At 51.4% G+C, this 19,677-nt stretch overlaps 1 protein-coding gene across 1 annotated transcript in view; it reads left to right on the top strand.

Annotated features, from left to right (window-relative positions):
• The window catches only part of LOC147693061 (collagen alpha-1(VII) chain-like), a 398,052-nt gene that overhangs the window by 301,543 nt on the left and 76,832 nt on the right, over nucleotides 1-19,677 (top strand). Inside the window, exons 40-41 of the mRNA XM_086939575.1 lie at nucleotides 10,749-10,820; nucleotides 15,678-15,791. Coding sequence (XP_086795701.1) covers nucleotides 10,749-10,820; nucleotides 15,678-15,791 — 186 coding nt within the window. The remainder of the gene's footprint in view (nucleotides 1-10,748; nucleotides 10,821-15,677; nucleotides 15,792-19,677) is intronic.

Genomic DNA, 19,677 nt, shown 5'->3' with positions numbered 1-19,677 from the left:
TATGTGTGTAAGCGTGCCGGTTTGGCCACAGTTACGCCAGCACGTCCCCGGGATTGATCTATCCATCTCATGTAATTTCTCAGGAGTGCGGTACCAGTAGGTCGAAATTTTAGTGAAGGTCTCCGTGAGCCCCATGTGATAGGCCGAGTGGCGTGAGCGGTAGGAGATGTGGTCCCATTCTGTGTGGCTCAACACTCGTCCGAGCTCCCGTTCCCAGCGCTCCCTACCGGGGTTGTGAATGTAAAAGGGGGGGGGCTGCAGCATCTTGTACAAATCGGAGATAAGTTTATCGTCCGACGTGCGAGTGATTAACCAGCGCTCGTACACCGTGATCTACCGATCCGCCGAGTCGCGCACTTGGGGTTGTAGTGCCCAGTGGCGCGCCTGCATATACCTCATGCGCTCCGTCTCAGGGAAGCCGTATTCCTGCCGTAAGTCCTGAAAGGGGATGACACCCTCGGGGCCATACAGGTGATGCAAAGTGCAACAGCGGGCCTCCCGCCAGCGGTCGTAAGCACCAGGCTCCAGTCCCGGACCGAAGTCCGGATTGCCAGTTAACGGCGTGAAGGGGGAGGGGAAGGTAGTAAACTCATGCTTAGTGGCCACCGAGCCCCACACACGAAGTGGGACACGTGTCACAAAAGATGCGTAGAGGTTGGAGGGCCGGTGTGACCTCCTCAAGAACGGCACCTCCTGTAGCGTTCTACCTGCTACCGCCTGGTCCTGGAACAGCCAGTGCTTGTCCGACTCCCACCGGCTCCATTCCACCAGGTAGCGAAGTTGGGCGGCCTGGAAGTATTTCCGTAAATCTGGTATCCCCAGCCCCCCAGATTCGGGCGCCAGCGTTGCAATGTTCCTCTTAATCCGCGGTCTGCGGCCCTGCCACACAAACCGCGCAATGGCCGCTTGAGTCTCTGCAAGCCACCCTGCGGGAGGCTGGAGCGGCAACGCCCTAAACAGGTATAGCACCTGAGGCAGGAGGGTCATCTTTACTGCGGCCACCCTACCGAGCAGCGACAACATGCCTTTGTCCCACCGGCCCAATTCCTCTCTGATTTTGGAGCCCAAAGCCGCATAGTTGGCCGTGACCATCTCCGGGAGGGAGGGCGCCAACAGAATCCCTAAATACGGAATTTGGTCCCTGGACCAGCTCAGAGGATAAAGTCTCTGCAGTTCCGCCCTGGTGGCGCCGGTAAGCGAAATGTCGAGGGCAGCTGATTTCCCGAGGTTCACCTTGAAGCCCGCCACCGCGGCGAAGAGGTCCAATTCAGCAATGCAAGCCGGCAGCGACCTCCGTGGGTCATTGAGCGTCAAAATGACGTCATCTGCATATAAGCTGATCGCGTGGGGAAATGCGCCCATCTTGACCCCGACAATGTCGGGGTTCTGCCGAACCCTTTGAGCAAACGGCTCCATATAAAGAGCAAAGAGCAATGGGGGCAGAGGGCATCCCTGTCGCGTGCCCCTCTCTATGGGGAAGGGCCGGGAGCTGCCCCCGTTCACTCGGACCACCGCAGACGGGAATCGGTAACAATTGAAGATTAAGTGCCGAAACCTCTCGCCTATCCCGAACTTGCCCAAGACCTTCTCCAGGTAGGGCCAGTGCACCCGGTCGAATGCCTTCTCCGCATCTATGGAAAGGAGCATTCTTTCCCCGGGGATCCTGGAGGCCTTCTCAAGAATATGAGTCACCCTCTTTGTGTTGTCCACTGTCTGCCTACCAGGTACAAAGCCCGCCTGATCCGGGTCGACCATGCCCGGGAGATGAAGTGCCAAGCGTGCTGCCAATATGCTGGTGTACACTTTTAAGTCCGTGTTCAGTAACGAGATAGGGCGATAAGACCCACAGGCGGTCCTGTCCTTGCCCGGTTTTGGGATCACGGAGACTGTGGCTTGCAGGAATTCAGGGGGAATGGCACCCGGTTCCGCGAACGTGTTGAAAAGGCGGGTCAACAGAGGCGCCAGCTCCTGACAAAAGGTTTTATAAAACAGAGGGATGAAGCCATCCGGGCCTGGGGCCTTGCCCGGCTTGAGCCGGGAGATCGCCGTGACCACCTCCTTGAGGTAATATGAATTTTCATGGTCAGTTGTGTCCCCTATCGTAGACCCCACCGGCTCCATGTATGTGCTTCAAGTACATGTATGTTCCCTCCACTTCCAGCTATGAAGACGCAAATACATTTGCGTCCAACGTTAACATGTCCTCTTTCAGATCCACCATGAATGGGTCAGATATTCCGTTCCTAAGTGTGCCTTGCCAACGTCTTTATATGGTGCACTTTTCGTGTTTTACTCGCTCTGGCGAGTTAGGCCCTGATTCCTGCCATCGAGCCTTTTCCTGCTTTCTGTCTCTGAAAACTGCAGTCTGCCGCTCCCTGACCCTTCACTTACTCCCTGTGTGGCGAGCGGTGCCTGGCCCGGCCTGCTTGCCTGCCAAGACTGTATTCAACCTTCAAGTTATCTGCTCCACTCCTCGAAAATACATTCCTGTCTAGTAGTTTAGGAAAACATCCTTCCCAGCTGCAGAGCAAAGGGCCCGGCCTCACTGTCTCCATGCAAGTAATTCATAGCTCCCGTTACCATGGTAGGCCCATGGCCCCTCGCATCTCATGTAGACACGTAGTCGCATATGCACGCACTAGCAGTCAGTATAGAATAGCCTCTGCCCGAGAGACCTTTCCTTCTAGATAATACAGTTCCTCAAACACAAGATATTAGATATGATTTGGGATTAGGTTGTTCTGACACCCCAGACTTCTGTCTCCTCATGTAGGGCTAAATGTCAAGTCCCCTTCACCCTCCAGTTCCACGTCAATTACACGTCATGCTGCTGCGCGCGCATCTCTGCCACATATTTCTGCTGACACTGCAGGATTCTCCTATGGATCCACCCACCTGTGATACGTTTCAAGTGACGTTGTCTAGCACACACCTCCGTGTACCCCCTCATGCACGCCTTCTGTTACGTACATATGTCCTTATCTCGTTTCTCTCAGCTGTTACGCCTCCTGCATCTGTCTCTATTGTAATGCATTGACTATATATATGATGTTATGTTATTAAAGCATTGTACATGTCCATGTCCATTCCCTTCCTGAACCCTTGTGGTGATGGAACATGATACCTGGTTCGAACCAATTCCTTTTTAAGGAATAAAACCCCTTTTAAAACCTCAGATACAACGGATTCTGTCTCTTATTTTTGACTGAGTTATTCTTATTGAACTTTACCGCATAAATTAAGTATAGGTAATTTAAATTTACCACATCCTCGATACGGATCTCCCGTTCCAAGTACTGGGCCTGTTCCGGCGTCAGCGAAGGGAGCTGCACCGACTCCAGGTAGTCCGTCTCTGCCCGAGCAGAAGGGACCTCACCGGTGTAGAGATCTGCGTAAAAATTACGGAAAACATCCGCTATTTGCTCATCCTCCGTGACCGGGTGCCCGGCCGGGTTAACCAATTCCTTCACTCGGTGCTGTTGGTGTTGCACCCTGAGCTTGTTGGCTAGGAGCCGTCCGCAGCGGTCGCCACCGGTATAATACTTGTGCTTCAGACGAAGCATCGCGTATTCCGCCCGGTCCGTGTCCAGGGCGGACAAGAGTTTTCTGGCGGCTTTCAGCTGCCTCCAGATCCTGGGGGCTCCCGTTCTGAGATGAACCTGCTCCAGCTCCCGCACCTGCCGGGTAAGCTCGTCCCTTTTGAGCTGTCGGTCCTTATTCTCCGCCGAGGAGAGAGCGATAAACTCGCCCCGAAGGACACAGCCTTCAGAGCTGCCCATTGCATCGCGCGGGAGGTTTCGTCATTGTCATTTACGCGTTGAAATTCCGCGATGGCCACGCGAATCTGCTCCACCGTCGACCGCTTGTGCAATAATGTGTCCCGGAGTCGCCAGACCCCCCTCGGCCGGGCCACCGGGGGCAGATTGAAGGTGCCCTCCTCCGGCGCATGATCGGAAAGAGAGAGGACCCCCATGTCAGCGTTCAAGGCGGAAACGAGCATCGGTCCCGACACGAGTAAATGGTCCAGCCGCGCATAAGACTTGTGTGCGTGGGAGAAGTAAGAGTACGCGCGGGTAGTAGGGTGGAGGTGGCGCCACATGTCATGCAAGTCCAGCTCCTCAAGTCGGGTGCGAACCGAGCCCGAAAGCTCTCCCAACTGGTGGCGCCGTTGCACAGACCTGTCTAGCGCCGCATCAAAAACCAGATTCAGATCCCCCCCCCAACACTATGTGCCTATCAGAGGTGGACGCCACATCATCCAGTGCCCTATGCAAGAATTGCTCCTGGCGGTGATTGGGGCCGTAGATAGAGCCTACAGTCAGTACCAAGCCTCCCACCCTAATCCTGTACGCCAAGAGCCTCCCCTTCTGCTCCGCCACTTTGTGTAAGATCTCCCCCCGGAACCCCCTGGAGAACAGAAGTGCTACCCCAGCCGTTTTGGAAGCGTTGGAGGAGAAAAGCTGCGTGGGGAACTTAGGGGTACGCATTCTGGAACAGTCTTTTGCCAGCAAGTGGGTCTCTTGTAACAGGCAGACATCCGCCTGGGAATTCTCTAGCAGATACAGTACCGCTCGTCTTTTAACCGGATTGTTCAGCCCTTTCACATTCAGAGTGACAACTTTAAGAGCCATCAAGGAGGGAAACCAACGAAACGCACATAAGCGGGCAAGGCCCAGCAAGCGAACATAGAAGCCACTTCACGAAACCCCAGCACGCAGCAACATAGGCATCTCTGCGGCACAGTACAGACCCCGAACCCCACAACCCCACAACAAAAGGAACCCTCCCCTTCCCCTGGAACAACACAAACCCAACCCCACACCACTCCCAACTCCCAGTCCCCTCGCTGACCCCCAAACTCAAGACACCCCCCTGCAGTTCCCACTCCTGTCCCCCGCTTCTCAAACCATAGAAAGAAGTCATTGTCCCAGTCCGGTCCTTTACGGACAAGGCCGTGGAAAGTCAGTTTAGTGGACGTCCAGCCACCAACACCTGCACTCGCCATCCCGCCCCACCCGCCCCCAGAACCCCCGCACCTGCGATAAGAAAAGGCTAATGCAGACTCCCCCCGGAGTGAGTTCAGGCCGTCAGGGCCACTTCACCGGCCGCCGTCGCTCTGGAGGCCTCCTGGATGGCGGCCGACATATCCGCCCGAATCGTGGGCGAGTCCGGCCGCTCCGGCGGCAGGGAGCGCCTCTCCCCCGCCTGCTGCCAACCGTCCCGGGTGCTACGTCTGCGGCGCGGCGTCGGGGTGTCTGTATCCGATGCCGTGATGCCCAATACTGTGCAGACATCCTGAAGGGACCGGAGCTGGTGCAATAGTCCTTTCCACCGAAAAATCAGGCGGAAAGGGTGCCCCCAAGAGTACTGTGTCCCCTGTTCCCGGAGAAAGTCCGTGGCGATTTTGAAGGATTTTCTTTTCTGCAGTGTAACCGTAGAGAAATCCTGATAGAGGGCCACCGGGCGATCACGGAATCGGAAAGGCTGCTGCCGCCGCGCCTCGCGAAGGATCCGTTCCTTTAGGGGGAAGTCCGGCAGGAAGGCCAAGATGTCCGGGGGGGCGCCGTAGCTCTGCGGGGGCGGCCCACTCTGTGCGCTCTGTCTCTGCGAACCTGGAAGTCCTCCGACTCCCCCAGAATTGAACGGAAGAGGGCCTCCAGGTATGCGGTCACGTCCTCCCCCTCCTCGCCCGACGGGACGCCCCGGACTCTGATGTTGTTCCGCCTGGACCGATTTTCGAGGTCCTCGGCGTGGGCCTGCAGCTCGATCTGTTGCTCCCGCAGCCGCAGGACCTCTTGCTGCAGGTGGGTGATCTCCTCGTCCCTGGAGTGACCTGCTTCTTCCACGGTGTTGACTCGTTCTCCCAGGGAGTCCACCTCTCGCCGAATCTCGCGGACCTCCCCGGCCACCTCCTGCTTCAAAGTCTGAAAATCCTCCCGCAAGGAGCTAAACAGCGACTCGAGGAACGATCGCGTCACCGGGGGTTCACCGCCCTCAGCGCCTCTGGAAGGGGCCGGGGAGGTCGTGGCTGTTCGGCTCCCTCCGCTGCATAGGGCCCTGCGCCCCAACATGTCCGGCAAAGTCCGATCACCCCTCCTCTGACCCCTAGCGTTCGACATCCTGGCGGTACGGGAATCAACGATGGCCGTCGCTCGGCGAAGAGGTGACCAGTGCCAAGGCAGCTATACTCCGGCCAGAAAGCTCCGTCACATAGAGGCCCTGGGCAAGGCCGGGCAGCCGGTCCGGGGTTCGCAAAATGGCCGCCCTTTACAGTCAATGGGCCAACGCCCAGGGAGTGAGGCCTACCTCCGTCGCGGGTCCAGTAGTGGAAAACACCGCCGGAGGGCAGGCGTAGGCAGTCGGGCCGGCACTCCCAGTAGATTAACACCCCCGGGGGCTTAACACTGCTCCTCCACAACCAGGGCTCGGCCGGAACGGCCGCACGAGGCTAGGACTCTCCAGGCCCCGGTCTTGCGTAGCAGCCGGAGGCCGACTCCGCCTCCCTCGATCTCCTCCGCTCGGCTCCGCTCTCTCCGATTTCCTCCGTTCGGCTCCGCTCCGCCGGCGAAGCCTCCGCCGGCGCCTTTTCGGCCACTTCGGCTCAGACACTCCAACGGGACACCACAGGTAGCTGAGCACGCCGTCGAGACCCCAAGCCTGGAAGCCTCGCGGCCTCGGGATCGCACACCGGCCGCCCAGCGGACTCCGCCTCTGGCTGTTTTCGGGCAGATTCGCACCTCCGGCGAGGCAATCACAGCCCAATGGCCACTCCACACCACCACCCGGGTCACCAGGTGCAGTCACCGCTTGATCCGGGGGGGAATCAGCGGTTGCAAGCGGTGCGGGGTTTCAGGGGCACGGGAGCTCTCGGCAAGTGCGACCTCTCAGCCCGCCATCTTGGCCACGCCCGGCCACATTTGATTTTTAAAACATATCTGTGCACGTTCTGATAACAGGTGTAGGGGGCATTAACGTTAAAGCAACAGGAACACACAATTATGTTTTCAGATGTGTCAAAGACTTAGGATCAAAAAGCATGTCAGGATTAGGCGTGGGCGGAAAATCCGTTCCGCTCGCGGATTTTGCGGATTTTCGGGAAATCCGCAATCCGCGAGATTTGCGAATTTCCCGCAAAATCCGCAAATCCGCGAGCAGCGGATTTTGCTCGCACTGCTCGCACTGTTCGCGTGAGTTCGCGCCCCGCGAATAAGTGCAAAATTGCAGAAATACGATCTTAGCAAAACTGAAAGTAACTACTTACCAGGTTCAAAAGTTCAGGCTCATCATTAGTAGCCATTTCCTGGAGTGCTTCCTGAGGGGCCCCTCCAGAGTTCAGTTGCCAGTTGAAACTAGTATGTGACCCTGCTCTGAACCTCAGAATAGTTACACATATGCCACAAAGGTCCTGAATTACAGCTAAGGGAGACAAGCAGGAGCCAGGCTGGAAGTTAAAATCCATTAATCAGCCCCTAATTCATTATTGTCAGTTGGGGCAGGGCAGGTGTTGTAACTAATTTTGCAACAATGAAAGCACTTAGCAAGTGCAAAAGATCACTAATCAGGGCGCACTAAGGAAGCAGGTGCCAGCTAAAAAAATATTCTGTGACACATGAATCAGCCCCAAATTAATTCAGGTCACTTGAGGCAGGGAAGGTGTGCTTTGCTTTGCCGAAAATAATGTACACTGGACAACCAGAGGGTGTGGTGATGAAACAGAGGGTGGCATGGGTGGGCCAGAGGGTGGCATGAGTAGTCAGAGAGTGGCAGTGGTGACAGAGAGTGGCAGTGATGAAGAAGAGTGTCCCAAACAGGCTGGACACGTAGAAACAACAAGTTCGCGAAACTTGCGACCCGACAGGTAAGTTCGCAATTTGCGAAAGTGTACAAAACCCTCGCGAACTGGCAGAAACACGGGCGAACACAAAAAAAAAAAAATCCGCAAATTCGCGGGAATTCGCGGATTTTGCGGATTGCGAATCCGCAAATCCGCAAAATTCGCGAACGCGAGATCCGCAAAATTCGCTCATGCTTAGTCAGGATGCGTGATGAACGTCGTTGACTTGATGAAGGATAACTGCCCCAAACTCAAGATCTTCAGGTGGCTCCCAGTCAACACCAGAAGAACCGTCACTCAGGCTCTCATCACCAGCAGACTGGACTGCGGAAGCACCTCTATGTAGATATCACCACTGGCCTCCTGAAGAGACTCCAGACGATACAAAACTCAGCGGCTAGACTCATCTTTACCCTCTCTAGAAGGACCCACATCACACCACACCCCAAGAAACGACACTGGCTCCCGATCCAGAGGCGATGCCAGTTCAAGATGCTGACACAACCATGCAAAGTCCTGCACAATGAGGGACCAGCATTCATCAACAAACGCCTCACCTTCCACCAACCGAACAGGCACCTTCGATCTGCTTCCCTCTCCCTCGTAGACACCCCGTGGAGCTGCCGAACCAACAGCAGAGTATGCTCCTCCTCACACCTAGCAGCTAAGGCTTGGAACAACCTCCCCCTGCACCTCTGGACTGCACAGTCACTCCAACAATTCAGGAGAGAACTCTAGACCTGGATGTTTGAATGAACAACGCACCGCACAGCAGCCAACATCTCCTGCACCACGAGACCCTCACATGTGATTTTCCTCGCTCTACAGATGTCTGATTGTTTGAGGAGCAAGTGAGGAGTAAGCCAGGAGTGCATCATACCTACTACAAGAATATTCTTTCTCAATTGGGCTCTTGGGTGAGCCATGGGCCCGATTCACAGAACTAACTTAAGACAAAATCCTAAACTTACTACCATTTTGGTATTCACAGAAGGCACTTACTCATTTTGGTATTCACAGAAGGCACTGACTCTTTTTGGTATTTACAGAAGGCACAATTTGCGATTAGCAATTAGCGAATTGCAAATTGAGAATGCAATTTCAAGGGTGCAGGGGTGTCCAAAGGACACCCTGTTGCACCCCTGACATAAGCATGGGTGCACATGTAGCGCACATAGTGCGCTACATGTGCGCTACATGTGCACCCATGTGCACCCAGGTGAAGTAGTGTGGCTCACTGGTTAGAGGCGGCAGACCCGAGAGCAGAGGACGGCCCGGGACCAGGGTTCGATTCCCGGCGCGGCAGGTTTCTGGACCAGGGTCAGCGGACTCGAAAATTCTCTCGCCTCGGTGCCCACTCTGATCAGCGATCACACTCGGTAACTCTGGGCATTAGCTTGCCTCATCTTCACTAACAGCCCCACCAGACCGCCGGGGATGCCTGGTCTCACCCTGGAGATACCCATTAAGGGACCATCTCTCAGGGAAGCCAGGAAGGGTTTCGCAGCGTTCGAAGCGCCTTGGGACCCTCCGGGTAAGTAGTGTGCTATAAAAATGCCTATACATTTACATACATGCCCTGAGGGCATGTATGTGCTTCACATTGCATTTTGAAAAATGCAAAAAAGTGCATTTTTCAAAGAATTCGCAAATTACCACCAACTTGAAGTTGGTGGTAAATTTGCGATTCCTTAAGGCCAAATTGCACTTTTTTGGTGCTTCTTACATTGCATTTAAGGAATTGCAAAATTTTCGATTCCTTAAATGCAATCTCAAAATAAGGAATCGCAAATTTTGCGATTCCTTATTTTGCCTTAATACATACCATTTGGCAAAATTGCATTCGCAAACGCCGAAATTCTGCGATTTTCAGCGTTTGCGAATGCAATTTTGCTTGAAACATATGGACCTAAAAGGGCACCGGGGGGGAGTTCATAATACGATTCTATCCGTCCTTGAGAGGCACTCGGTGCCTAGGTGGACAATCCATGCTACACCAAAGCTGGGTGGTCATTTTTGATGCGAAAAGTTGTTTTCTTCGGACTGGGCCACAGTGCGCATCGCAGTACATCTGAGCCTTTGTACTTAGAAATAGGAGTGGCACATTTCAGCAGTTGCACAGATGAAATCAGGAGCAGAGAGAGGGGGTTCAGTTGGGCACGGGCTGGCCAGTGTCTGTCTCAGGGCAGGCCTCGGAGCAGTAGCCTCTTCTGTTGGAAGTGTCCGCAGTTGAGCTGACATGCCAGTGACTTTAATGTGCCAGGTTTGGTTGGGGCAGAGTCAGTGGCTCCTGACACGCCACTGGCTCTTCCGCAGCCATGCACGGCTGCTTCTAATGCTCGCCTTCGAATGCAGCAAGTGCGGGCAGCCTGTGTCTGACTGAAGCCATCAGCAACTCTTTTGCACACCTTTGCACCTCTCTTCAAGGGGAACACGCCACAGTCACAAGAGGCCCAACAGCTTGTAAACTGGGGAGCAGATTTATAAGCCCCTTGCCACACTTTTGCGTCAATTTTCCCTGCTAAAAGTGACGCAAAAGTGGCGCAAGGGGCTTGTAAATCTGCCCCTGGGTGTGTGGCTGTGAGTAGGCGCGCATGGTTGCAACTCCGGCTTTGCAAAGTTACAAATTTACTTCCTTTTTCACCCAGGTTTGCTGTGTTCTGTCCAGTTTCTGATGGCGTGGCACGAAGTACTTGTATTCTAATTTTGAACTATTTGTGTGAGCCTCAGAAAATCCCTTCTCCCTGTTCCTCTGTTCCTTTTTTCTGACAAAAATGTGAACGTGCGATAATAGGTTCTTCTAATCTCTCTTTAGCACTGTATAAAATATAAGATATTTACAAAGCAGCATTTTGATATAATCTTGTCATATGGAATTTTGTGTTTTGGCTCTAACTGCTGGTTTTATTTTTAGGGGGAGCCTGGGGAAGTCGTGTCCACCGGCGAAGGGGGGGTTCCTGGCAAGAAGGGCGAGGCTGGCGACCCGGTGAGTGCCAGCGCTGTGCTGGAAAGATCCTTCCATGTTAAGACGTGTGATCCCAGTCACTTTCCATAGCAGAGGGAGGGGCCCTGGTGCACAGTGCATTATCTAACCTGTGTGTCTGTCGTCACTTCCTGTTTGGTAAAATCTCTATGACTTACAGTGGCCCGCATCCTCCTATCATTTATTTATTTAATTATTTATGCATTTTTATAAAGCGCGGACTCTACCCGAAGGTGTCAGAGCGCTGTAAAATAGAACCAGTTACGTTACATGACAGAAATGTTCCAAAATAGAACGTACACAAATAGTATTAAAATGGTATTCAGTGATCATTTATACACAATTATTTCGACCTGACAAAATTTCCCTGTGTGATAATGTTCCCACATCATTTCCAAATTAATATAAAAATATCTAAACCGTGTGTATGGCAGCGTGCCAGGCACTCATGGCTGTAAACATTCCAACACTGGGGTGAGGCTCGCGAGTCGCCCAGACGAGAACTCGAAGGGGAGCTGAAAGTTTACAAGAGAAATAAATATACGGAAGAATGAATTTGATCCATATATCAACAGGTGACCTTTTGTGGTTCACAAATATTACAGGTCGAAATGAATTTGTAGACAACAGAAACCCCGAAGTTAGAGTTCTGGGCTGTTTTCTGGTGTCATTTCCTGATATTCCGGAAACCATTCTGAATGAAAACATAGATATTGCTTTTCTTACAGAAACCTGGCTCAACCCCCACTCTACTCCTATCCTTGACTTGCTCATTCCTACTGGATATTCCATCATTAGGAAAGACAGAATAAAGCAAATAGGAGGTGGCCTTGCTCTAAATTTTAAAAATGAACTCAATCTCACACTTGTTCATCTCCAGGACCCTTCTACCTTTGAATACCTCTGCGTTGATCTTACCGCTCCTGACAACCCCACCATTCGTCTTCATACTATCTACCACCCCCCCGGCAATCCCATCCCCTTTACCGAAGAGCTATCGGATCTCATCACTCAATCTTTGCTCACTCACCCCAAGAATCTCTTTCTTGGCGACTATAACATCCACTGGAATAATAACGACGAACCATCTGTCATCCTCCTTAAAGATATCATGGACATTACTGACCTGACACTACTCTGCCAAGCCCGACTCACTCTAAAGGCACCACCCTGGATGCTATTATAACTAGCAAGGATCTTGCCTCTCTCTCAATGATTCTTCCAGTCGACTGGTCGGATCATCACCTTATCCTCTTCACTTTGAACTGCTCTATTACTATCCCCACCCCTATCGACTCTTTACCCTTGAAACATACCCGCAATCTTCACCTTATCCCCCCTGGTGAGTTGGAATCTTCTATCAAAACCTGCTTACTCCTCCCCAGCCCCCCCTCTCACAGCACAACTGACCTTACTTATCACTACAGTAACTCTATCCTTCAAGTGCTTGACCAAATTGCCCCTATCAAACTTAAACATCAAAAAAATATACCCCCTAAATCCTGGTTTAACTCTGACCTCAATAATGAAAGACAATCTGAACGCATGTGAAGGAATCATCCCTCCCCTGATAACCTGATACTCCTTAGAAATGCCAGAGCCAAATACATGAAGCACATCTTCACTGAAAAAGCCTCCTTCCTCCGTTCACAACTTGACCAGGCCAAAAACCGTCCCACAGAACTCTTTAGCATCGTTAAAAAACAAACTTCCTCTGGCCCCCCTAAAATACTTGACACTGTTGAAAGATGTAAAGAAATTGCCAGCTTCTTTTCGAACAAAGTCAACTCGATCGAACTATCCTTCTCTTCTCCTTCTCTCCCATACCAATCTACCCTTAGCCAACACCTCCTCCCTAACATTCCTACTTCACCTTGCTCCTCTCCCCCTTCATGCCACGACCCCTCTCTACCCCTCCCTACTCCATCCCATCCTGACTCTATCCTTACTGACACCCTTACCAAAAATAATGCCTTCTGGAACAAATTTTGTCCAATATCTGAATCCACTGTCCTCAACATTATCTCAAAACTTAAACCTTCGTCTCACACCAATGATCCTCTTCCTGCCCAGTTGGCGCAGGAACTCAAACACATCATCGCACCCATCTGGACCAAGAACAATTCCTCTCTTACCACCGGCTGTGTCCCTGCATCCCTTCAACTTGGTCTAATCTCCCCCATCCTCAAAAACCCCACCGCTGACCCTAATGACTTGAACAATCTACGCCCTATCTCTAATCTTCCCTTCCTCTTCAAAGCCCTTGAAAAATGTGTTCTCTCCCAGTTAGACAAACATATCACTTCATTCAATCTCCTCGACGTTTTCCAATCCGGTTTCAGAAAAGGATTCAGCACGGAAACCGCCATGCTCAGTATCACAGATGATATCCATCGCTCTCTTGACAAAGGCGAATCCTCCCTCCTTATCCTCCTTGACCTCTCTGCTGCATTTGATACTGTCCACCTACCCTTCTTAATACTCTCAAAGACCGTTTTGGGCTTGAGGGCATTGTTCACCAATGGTTCACCTCTTATCTCCAACATAGATCCCAACAAATCAAACTCAGTCACTGCCTCTCCAAACCACAACCTGTATCACTTGGGGTCCCACAAGGCTCTATCCTTTCCCCTACCCTCTTTAATCTATTCATGGAACCACTCACCCTTATTCTCAAACAAGCTAATATCAATTACCACCTCTATGCTGACGACACTCAACTTTATTACAAGATCAAATCCCACCACGACATTCTTCTCCTCAATGATACCTTGAACAAAGTCCAAGCTTGGTTCCATCTTAATCATCTCATACTGAATCCCAAAAAAACTGAAATCATCCTTTTCACTCCCAAAAATAGTTCCCTGCCTATTCAACTCTGGATCAATGATATAAAAGCACTCAACTGCACCCTCTCCACGTCTAACTCTGTCAAATCCTTGGGCATCAGCATTGACAAAAATCTTACTCTCATCCCTCACATTAAAAATGTTGCAAAAGGCGCTCTCTTCTCCCTTCTCCACCTTAAAAAAATTAAACCTTTCATTTCAGCGGATGACTTCAAAATTGTTGTCCAGTCTCTTGTACTTTCCAGAATTGATTATGGCAACGCCACTCTTGTAGGCACCCCAAAAGTCCACCTTGCCCCAATTAAATCTGTCCTCAACCTGGCGGCCAGACTTATCTCTGATTGTAAACGATTTGATCACATTTCTCCTATCCTCAAAAACCTTAACTGGCTCCCATCGAAGGTAGATCTACCTTCAAGATGGCTTGTATTACTCACAAAGCCCTTCACCAAAACACCCCCTCTTACCTCTCGGACCAACTACAAAAAGCTTGTTGCTCCAGGTCCTTGAGAAGCACCAATGCCCTTGTCCTCATCCCCCGAGACTCAAATGTAAAAAGACACAATCACGTGCTTTCTCTGGTAATGCCCCTACAATCAGGAACTCTCTCCCCAAAGACCTTCGCTGCAACCCATCCTTCCCTCTCTTCAAAAAAAGACTCAAGGTGCTTCTTCTCAACAAATATTAGGGTACCTAACATCTTTTTAATGATGCAGTCCCCTGTTTTTTATTCTCATCAACCCACCCCTTCTCTCTCACTTTCCTCTTCTCCCCCCTCTCCCTCTACCCCTCTCTCTCCTATCCTCCATCCGTTCATCTTCTCCCTCATTCATACCTAATTACTCTCTTTCCTCAATTCCCTCGTCTAACTAAAAACTGTTTTTCCCATTGCAAGTTGTTACTCACTTTGTAATTGGTTTAATTTGCATCATGATGTTATCTGTCTGTAAAGCGCTCTGATACTCCTGGGTCCAGTAGCGCTATATAAAACCTTTGAAATAAATAAATAAATAAATAATAAATTGTGGGAACAAAACAGCCATATCTCAGAATACGCATTCAGTCCCACTTCTGCCCAACACGGGGGCATATTTACAAGGGCTATATTTCTGCATTTTTGGCTTAAAAAGCCCAAAAAGCGGAGATAAAACTATCACCCTATTTAAAAGAGGGTGCTAGCATGCATAATTGCATGTTAGCACCCTTTTTCCCAACGCCTCCCTTTGCATCTCTAATGAGATGCAAAGTGGGCATCAATGGGCGTACCCCAGATGGACAACCTTGCAAATATCGCTGATATTCACATCACGATATTTACAAGGCTGCCCCAGCATTTTAGCACACTTTCGTTTTTAGAGAAAACAGCTGTTTTCTCCAAAAGCTAACATCTGCTAAAAGGCAGACTTACCTTTCCCCAACATTGGGGTGGATTATGCTGATACGACTGTGGGTCGTATCAGCAAGGTTATCTCCATTTTGCAGGGAACATCGCTGGAAAACCAGCTATGTTCCCTGCAAAAGAGCGATGACCTAGCTATCTCTGGAATTTTTATCGCCCAGGAGAAACGCGTTGTTAATAACGCGCTACCAGGGCGATACATTCCAAAGATAGCCTGCGATAAGAAAATCATTATCGCTGGCCATTGTTAATATCCCCCACAGTGATTTCATGAATCTTGAAATTAGGGTGCACAAAGTCCTAGAGGTAGCTGAAACTATCGTCTTTGAGCAACATTTGGGTGTCGTCGACCTATATTTCAGCGGTTGATAAACACGTTCTCGATATGTAACCTCGCATGAGTGTTGATACGAATGTTGCCTTTTCCTTACCATTAACTTTTTGTTTGTTTGTAGAATATTTTTTTTAAATATTCTATAGCAGTAAAGCTGATTGTCAAGAAGCATTTTCCCCTGTAAATAAATCGGTTTACAGTTTCTTGATGGGATGAGGTTTGCATTTGTGATACTCTGCATGTTGCTCATTTACTAAGCGTCTCCTTCTTACCTACAGGGAACTCCTGGCCAGACTGGGAATCCGGGGCAGAGGGGCTTCCCTGGACCGACGGGCCCCCAAGGGCCAGAGGGCCGAGTGGGCCCCACAGGACCCCCAGGACTGTCCATTAAGGTATTCTTTTGTAAAAAATCAAATTTATGATACCCATATCAGAGGAGGTCTGCTGTCATAGAGTATGAAGTTCAGTACATAGGTCTCAATCTCTGATTGGTCAAAATGCTCTTTTCATTCTCTGTAAAAAAAAAATCATGTAAATGTTCCTTATTTTAGGACAAGTCATAACGTAGGCGTGTCCAGTGCACAGTTAATTCATCGCTCAAGCAGGGCTGTGCTTGAATTGGGTGATTGCACTTTAGAGAGCGTATGCGGAGCATCACTAACATGCAGTTCCAACAAGGAGAGGAAAGCTGGGAACTCTGGGGAATGGTATTCAATTTAGTGACCTTGGAAGGTCGAAACCTCGAATCAGTCCTGCTAGGATTTACCGTATTTTCCGGCGTATAGGACGACCCGGCGTATAAGACGACCCCCTACTTTTCATGATGAAATGTAGGTTTCGTCCTATACTCGCCGTATAAGACGACCCCCACTTCCGCCGGCTGGAACCTTCTGAAGTCCCCTTTCCATGTCCATGAACTGAGTAGAAGGCGTGCGCTAGTGACGCTCCTCTACTTCCGATGAACGTGAAACGTGAGGATTATGGCGCCAGATCAGCGCATACACCGCTGTGTCTCTAGGATGAAGACGCAGTAAGAATACTGAAATGCCCCGTGGACCCTCTCCCATCGGCACTACAGCACTATGGGACTGAACCGGTGAGTAACTGTGCACTAAATCATGTGCAATTTTAGATTAATGTAACCGGTAAACGTGGGAGTGTGAGCGCGCGAGTAGAGCCCAGGTCATATTGGAGGGTTCCACGTCGGTGGAGCGTTGCTTCCACTCATCAAAATTTAGTGTCCGGCGTATAAGACGACCCCCGACTTTTGAAAACATTTGAAGGGGTTAAAAAGTCGTCTTATACGCCGGAAAATACGGCTCATAACAACATTTTCAACTGTACACATTCTGCTCACTGAGCCATTTTCTGACCTTGGATGACCTGGAAGCTGTGATGAAATGCATTAAACTCCCCAATAACTAGGGCACAGGTCCTAAAAAAATAAGTGGGGGGCCTGACCAAGTCAGGCAGTATGCAAGTGGCACCATGACGCGTGCTATCAAAGCACATGACGTCACGGCGCGTGACATTCCACGTGGCATCACAGGAAGTGACCTCACTGGAAGTGCTGCTTTGATATGCTTATATTATAACATATGCTAACTGAAAATGCAATAAAATATGTTTTTTTTTAAAGTTGTCTCCTGCAAAGCATATCATGTAACTCGCAGATCACAGATTTATATTTTATGTAGATAGGTAAGTGGATTACTGCTATGAATACAGAGATCCTTTTGTTACCTGCAGTTAATAAATAGTAATCCTTCTAGTAGACCACAGTGAGTTATGAAGGGCATTTGATTCCTACACCTTGAAACCGTGACTGTCTAATGTAACACATCTTGTACATTAATTTACACACTTGCATGATTTATTTGTAATCAATCAATCAATCAATCAGTGACATTTATAGAGCGCGCTACTCACCCGTGAGGGTCTCAAGGCACTGGGAGAGGGAGGGGGCTGCTACTGCTCGAAGAGCCAGGTCTTGATCTGCTTCCTGAAGGAGAGATAGTCCTGGGTTAGTCGTAGGTTGGTGGGGAGGGTGTTCCAGGTCTTGGCCGCTAGGTAGGCGAAGGATCTTCCTCCGGTGGTGGTTCTGCGGATACGTGGGGCGGTGGCGAGGGCGAGGCTGGCGGAGCGGAGCTGGCGGGTGGGCGTGTAGAATGTGAGACGGTTGTTGAGGTATTCGGGGCCCACGTCGTGGAGGGCCTTGTGTGCTTGAGTGAGGAGTCTGAATGTAATCCTCTTGCTTACGGGGAGCCAGTGCAGGTCCCTCAGGTGGGCGGAGATGTGGCTGTGACATGGGATGTCTAGTCGTGAAGATGCGTTCTGTATGCGCTGGAGTCTTTCCTGTAGTTTGGCCGTGGTCCCAGCGTAGAGGGCGTTCCCGTAGTACAGCCGGCTGGTGACGAGGGCCTGGGTGACCGTCCTTCTGGTTCCAGTGGGGATCCAGCGGAAGATCTTACGGAGCATGCAGAGGGTGTTGAAGCAGGAGGATGTAAAGGCGTTGACTTGCCTGGTCATTGTGAGGGAGGAGTCAAGGATGAAGCCCAGGTTGCGTGCGTGGTCCGTGGGCTTGGGGAGGGTGTCCGAAGCAGGGGGCCACCAGGAGTTGTCCCAGGCGGAGATGGATGGGCCGCGGATGAGGACTTCTGTCTTGTCTGAGTTCAGCTTCAGACGGCTAAGCTTCATCCATTCCGCAACGTCTTTCATTCCGTCCTGGAAGCTGGCTTTGGCGGTGGCGGGGTCGTTGGTGAGGGAGAGGATCAGTTGGGTGTCGTTGGCGTAGGAGATGATGTTGAGGTTGTGCTTGCGTGCAATAGCTGTGAGGGGCTCATGTAGACATTGAAGAGGGTGGGGCTGAGCGAGGAGCCTTGGGGTACGCCGCAGATGATCTTGGTGGCTTCTGCGCGGAAGGGCGGGAGACGGACTCTTTGGGTTCTGTTGGAGAGGAAGGAGGTGATCCATTCCAGGGCCTTTCCTTGGATCCCGGCGTGGTGGAGGCGGGTTGTCAGGGTGCGGTGGCAGACCGTGTCGAATGCAGCCGATAGGTCGAGGAGGATGAGGGCGGCAGTTTCCCAGTTGTCAAGCAGGGTCCTGATGTCATCGGTGGCTGCGATGAGTGCGGTCTCGGTGCTGTGGTTCGCTCGGAATCCGGACTGCGATGGGTCGAGGGAGCCGTTCATCTCGAGGAAAGCGGTCAGCTGCTTGTTAACGGTTTTCTCGATGACTTTTGCGGGGAAGGGGAGGAGCGAGATGGGGCGGAAGTTCTTGAGGTCTGTGGGGTCTGCGGTGGGTTTCTTCAGGAGGGCGTTGATCTCCGCATGCTTCCAGCTCTCTGGGAAGGTGGCGGATGCGAAGAAGTTGTTGATGATGTCCCGGAGTTGGGGTGCGATAATGGAGTCGGCTTTGTTGAAGATGTGGTGTGGGCAGGGGTCGGCTGGGGAGCCCGAGTGGATGGTGTTCATCGTGTGGGTGGTGTCTTCTGTGCTGACCGGGATACAGGCGCATAGGGTGGCTGTGGGGGGCGTCGGTTCGGTGGCCGGGTATGTGTCCTGTGCGCCGAAGCTGTCGTGTATGTCGGCGATCTTGCGGTGGAAGAAAGTGGTGAGAGAGTTGCAGAGGTCTTGCGATGGCATGATGTCGTTGTTGCTGGCGTTGAGGTTGGAGAGCTCTTTCACAATGTTGAAGAGTTCCTTGCTGTTGTGGGTGTTGTTGTCCAGTCGTTCTCTGAAAGATGACCTTTTGGTGGTGTGGATCAGCTGGTGGTGTTCGCGGATGGCGTTCTTGAGGGCTGTCATGTTTTCTGTTGATTGGTCGTGGCGCCAGGCTTTCTCGAGGGCATGGCAGGATTTCTTGGAGTCTTTCAGATCGTTAGTGAACCATGCGACTTTCTTGCTGTCGGGGTTGCTTGGAGGGTTCTTCATTGGAGCAAGGGCATCGGTGCAGTCGGTGATCCACTGTGTGAGGTTGCGGGCTGCTTTGTTGGGGTCCGCAGTGTTGGTGGAAGGGTTTTGGCTCAAGGAGGTGGTGAGCTGGTCGGTGGGGATCTTGATCCAGCATCTTCGGGGTGCTTGTTGCGGGCGGTGGTGTGTCGCTGCTTTCTTGAAATTGAAGTGGACACAGCTGTGATCGGTCCAGTGATGTTCGGTGGTGTGGCTGAAGGAGATGTGGTTGCTGGAGGAGAAGACGAGGTCGAGCGTGTAGCCGGCGTGGTGGGTGGGGGTGTTGACCAGTTGCTTGAGTCCGAGGTTGGCAAAGTTGTCCAGTAGG

Source organism: Lissotriton vulgaris, chromosome 9 (assembly GCF_964263255.1).
Source record: "Lissotriton vulgaris chromosome 9, aLisVul1.2, whole genome shotgun sequence".
NCBI classification, from domain to species: Eukaryota; Metazoa; Chordata; class Amphibia; order Caudata; family Salamandridae; genus Lissotriton; species Lissotriton vulgaris.
This window is presented reverse-complemented; position numbering and strand designations above follow the sequence as displayed.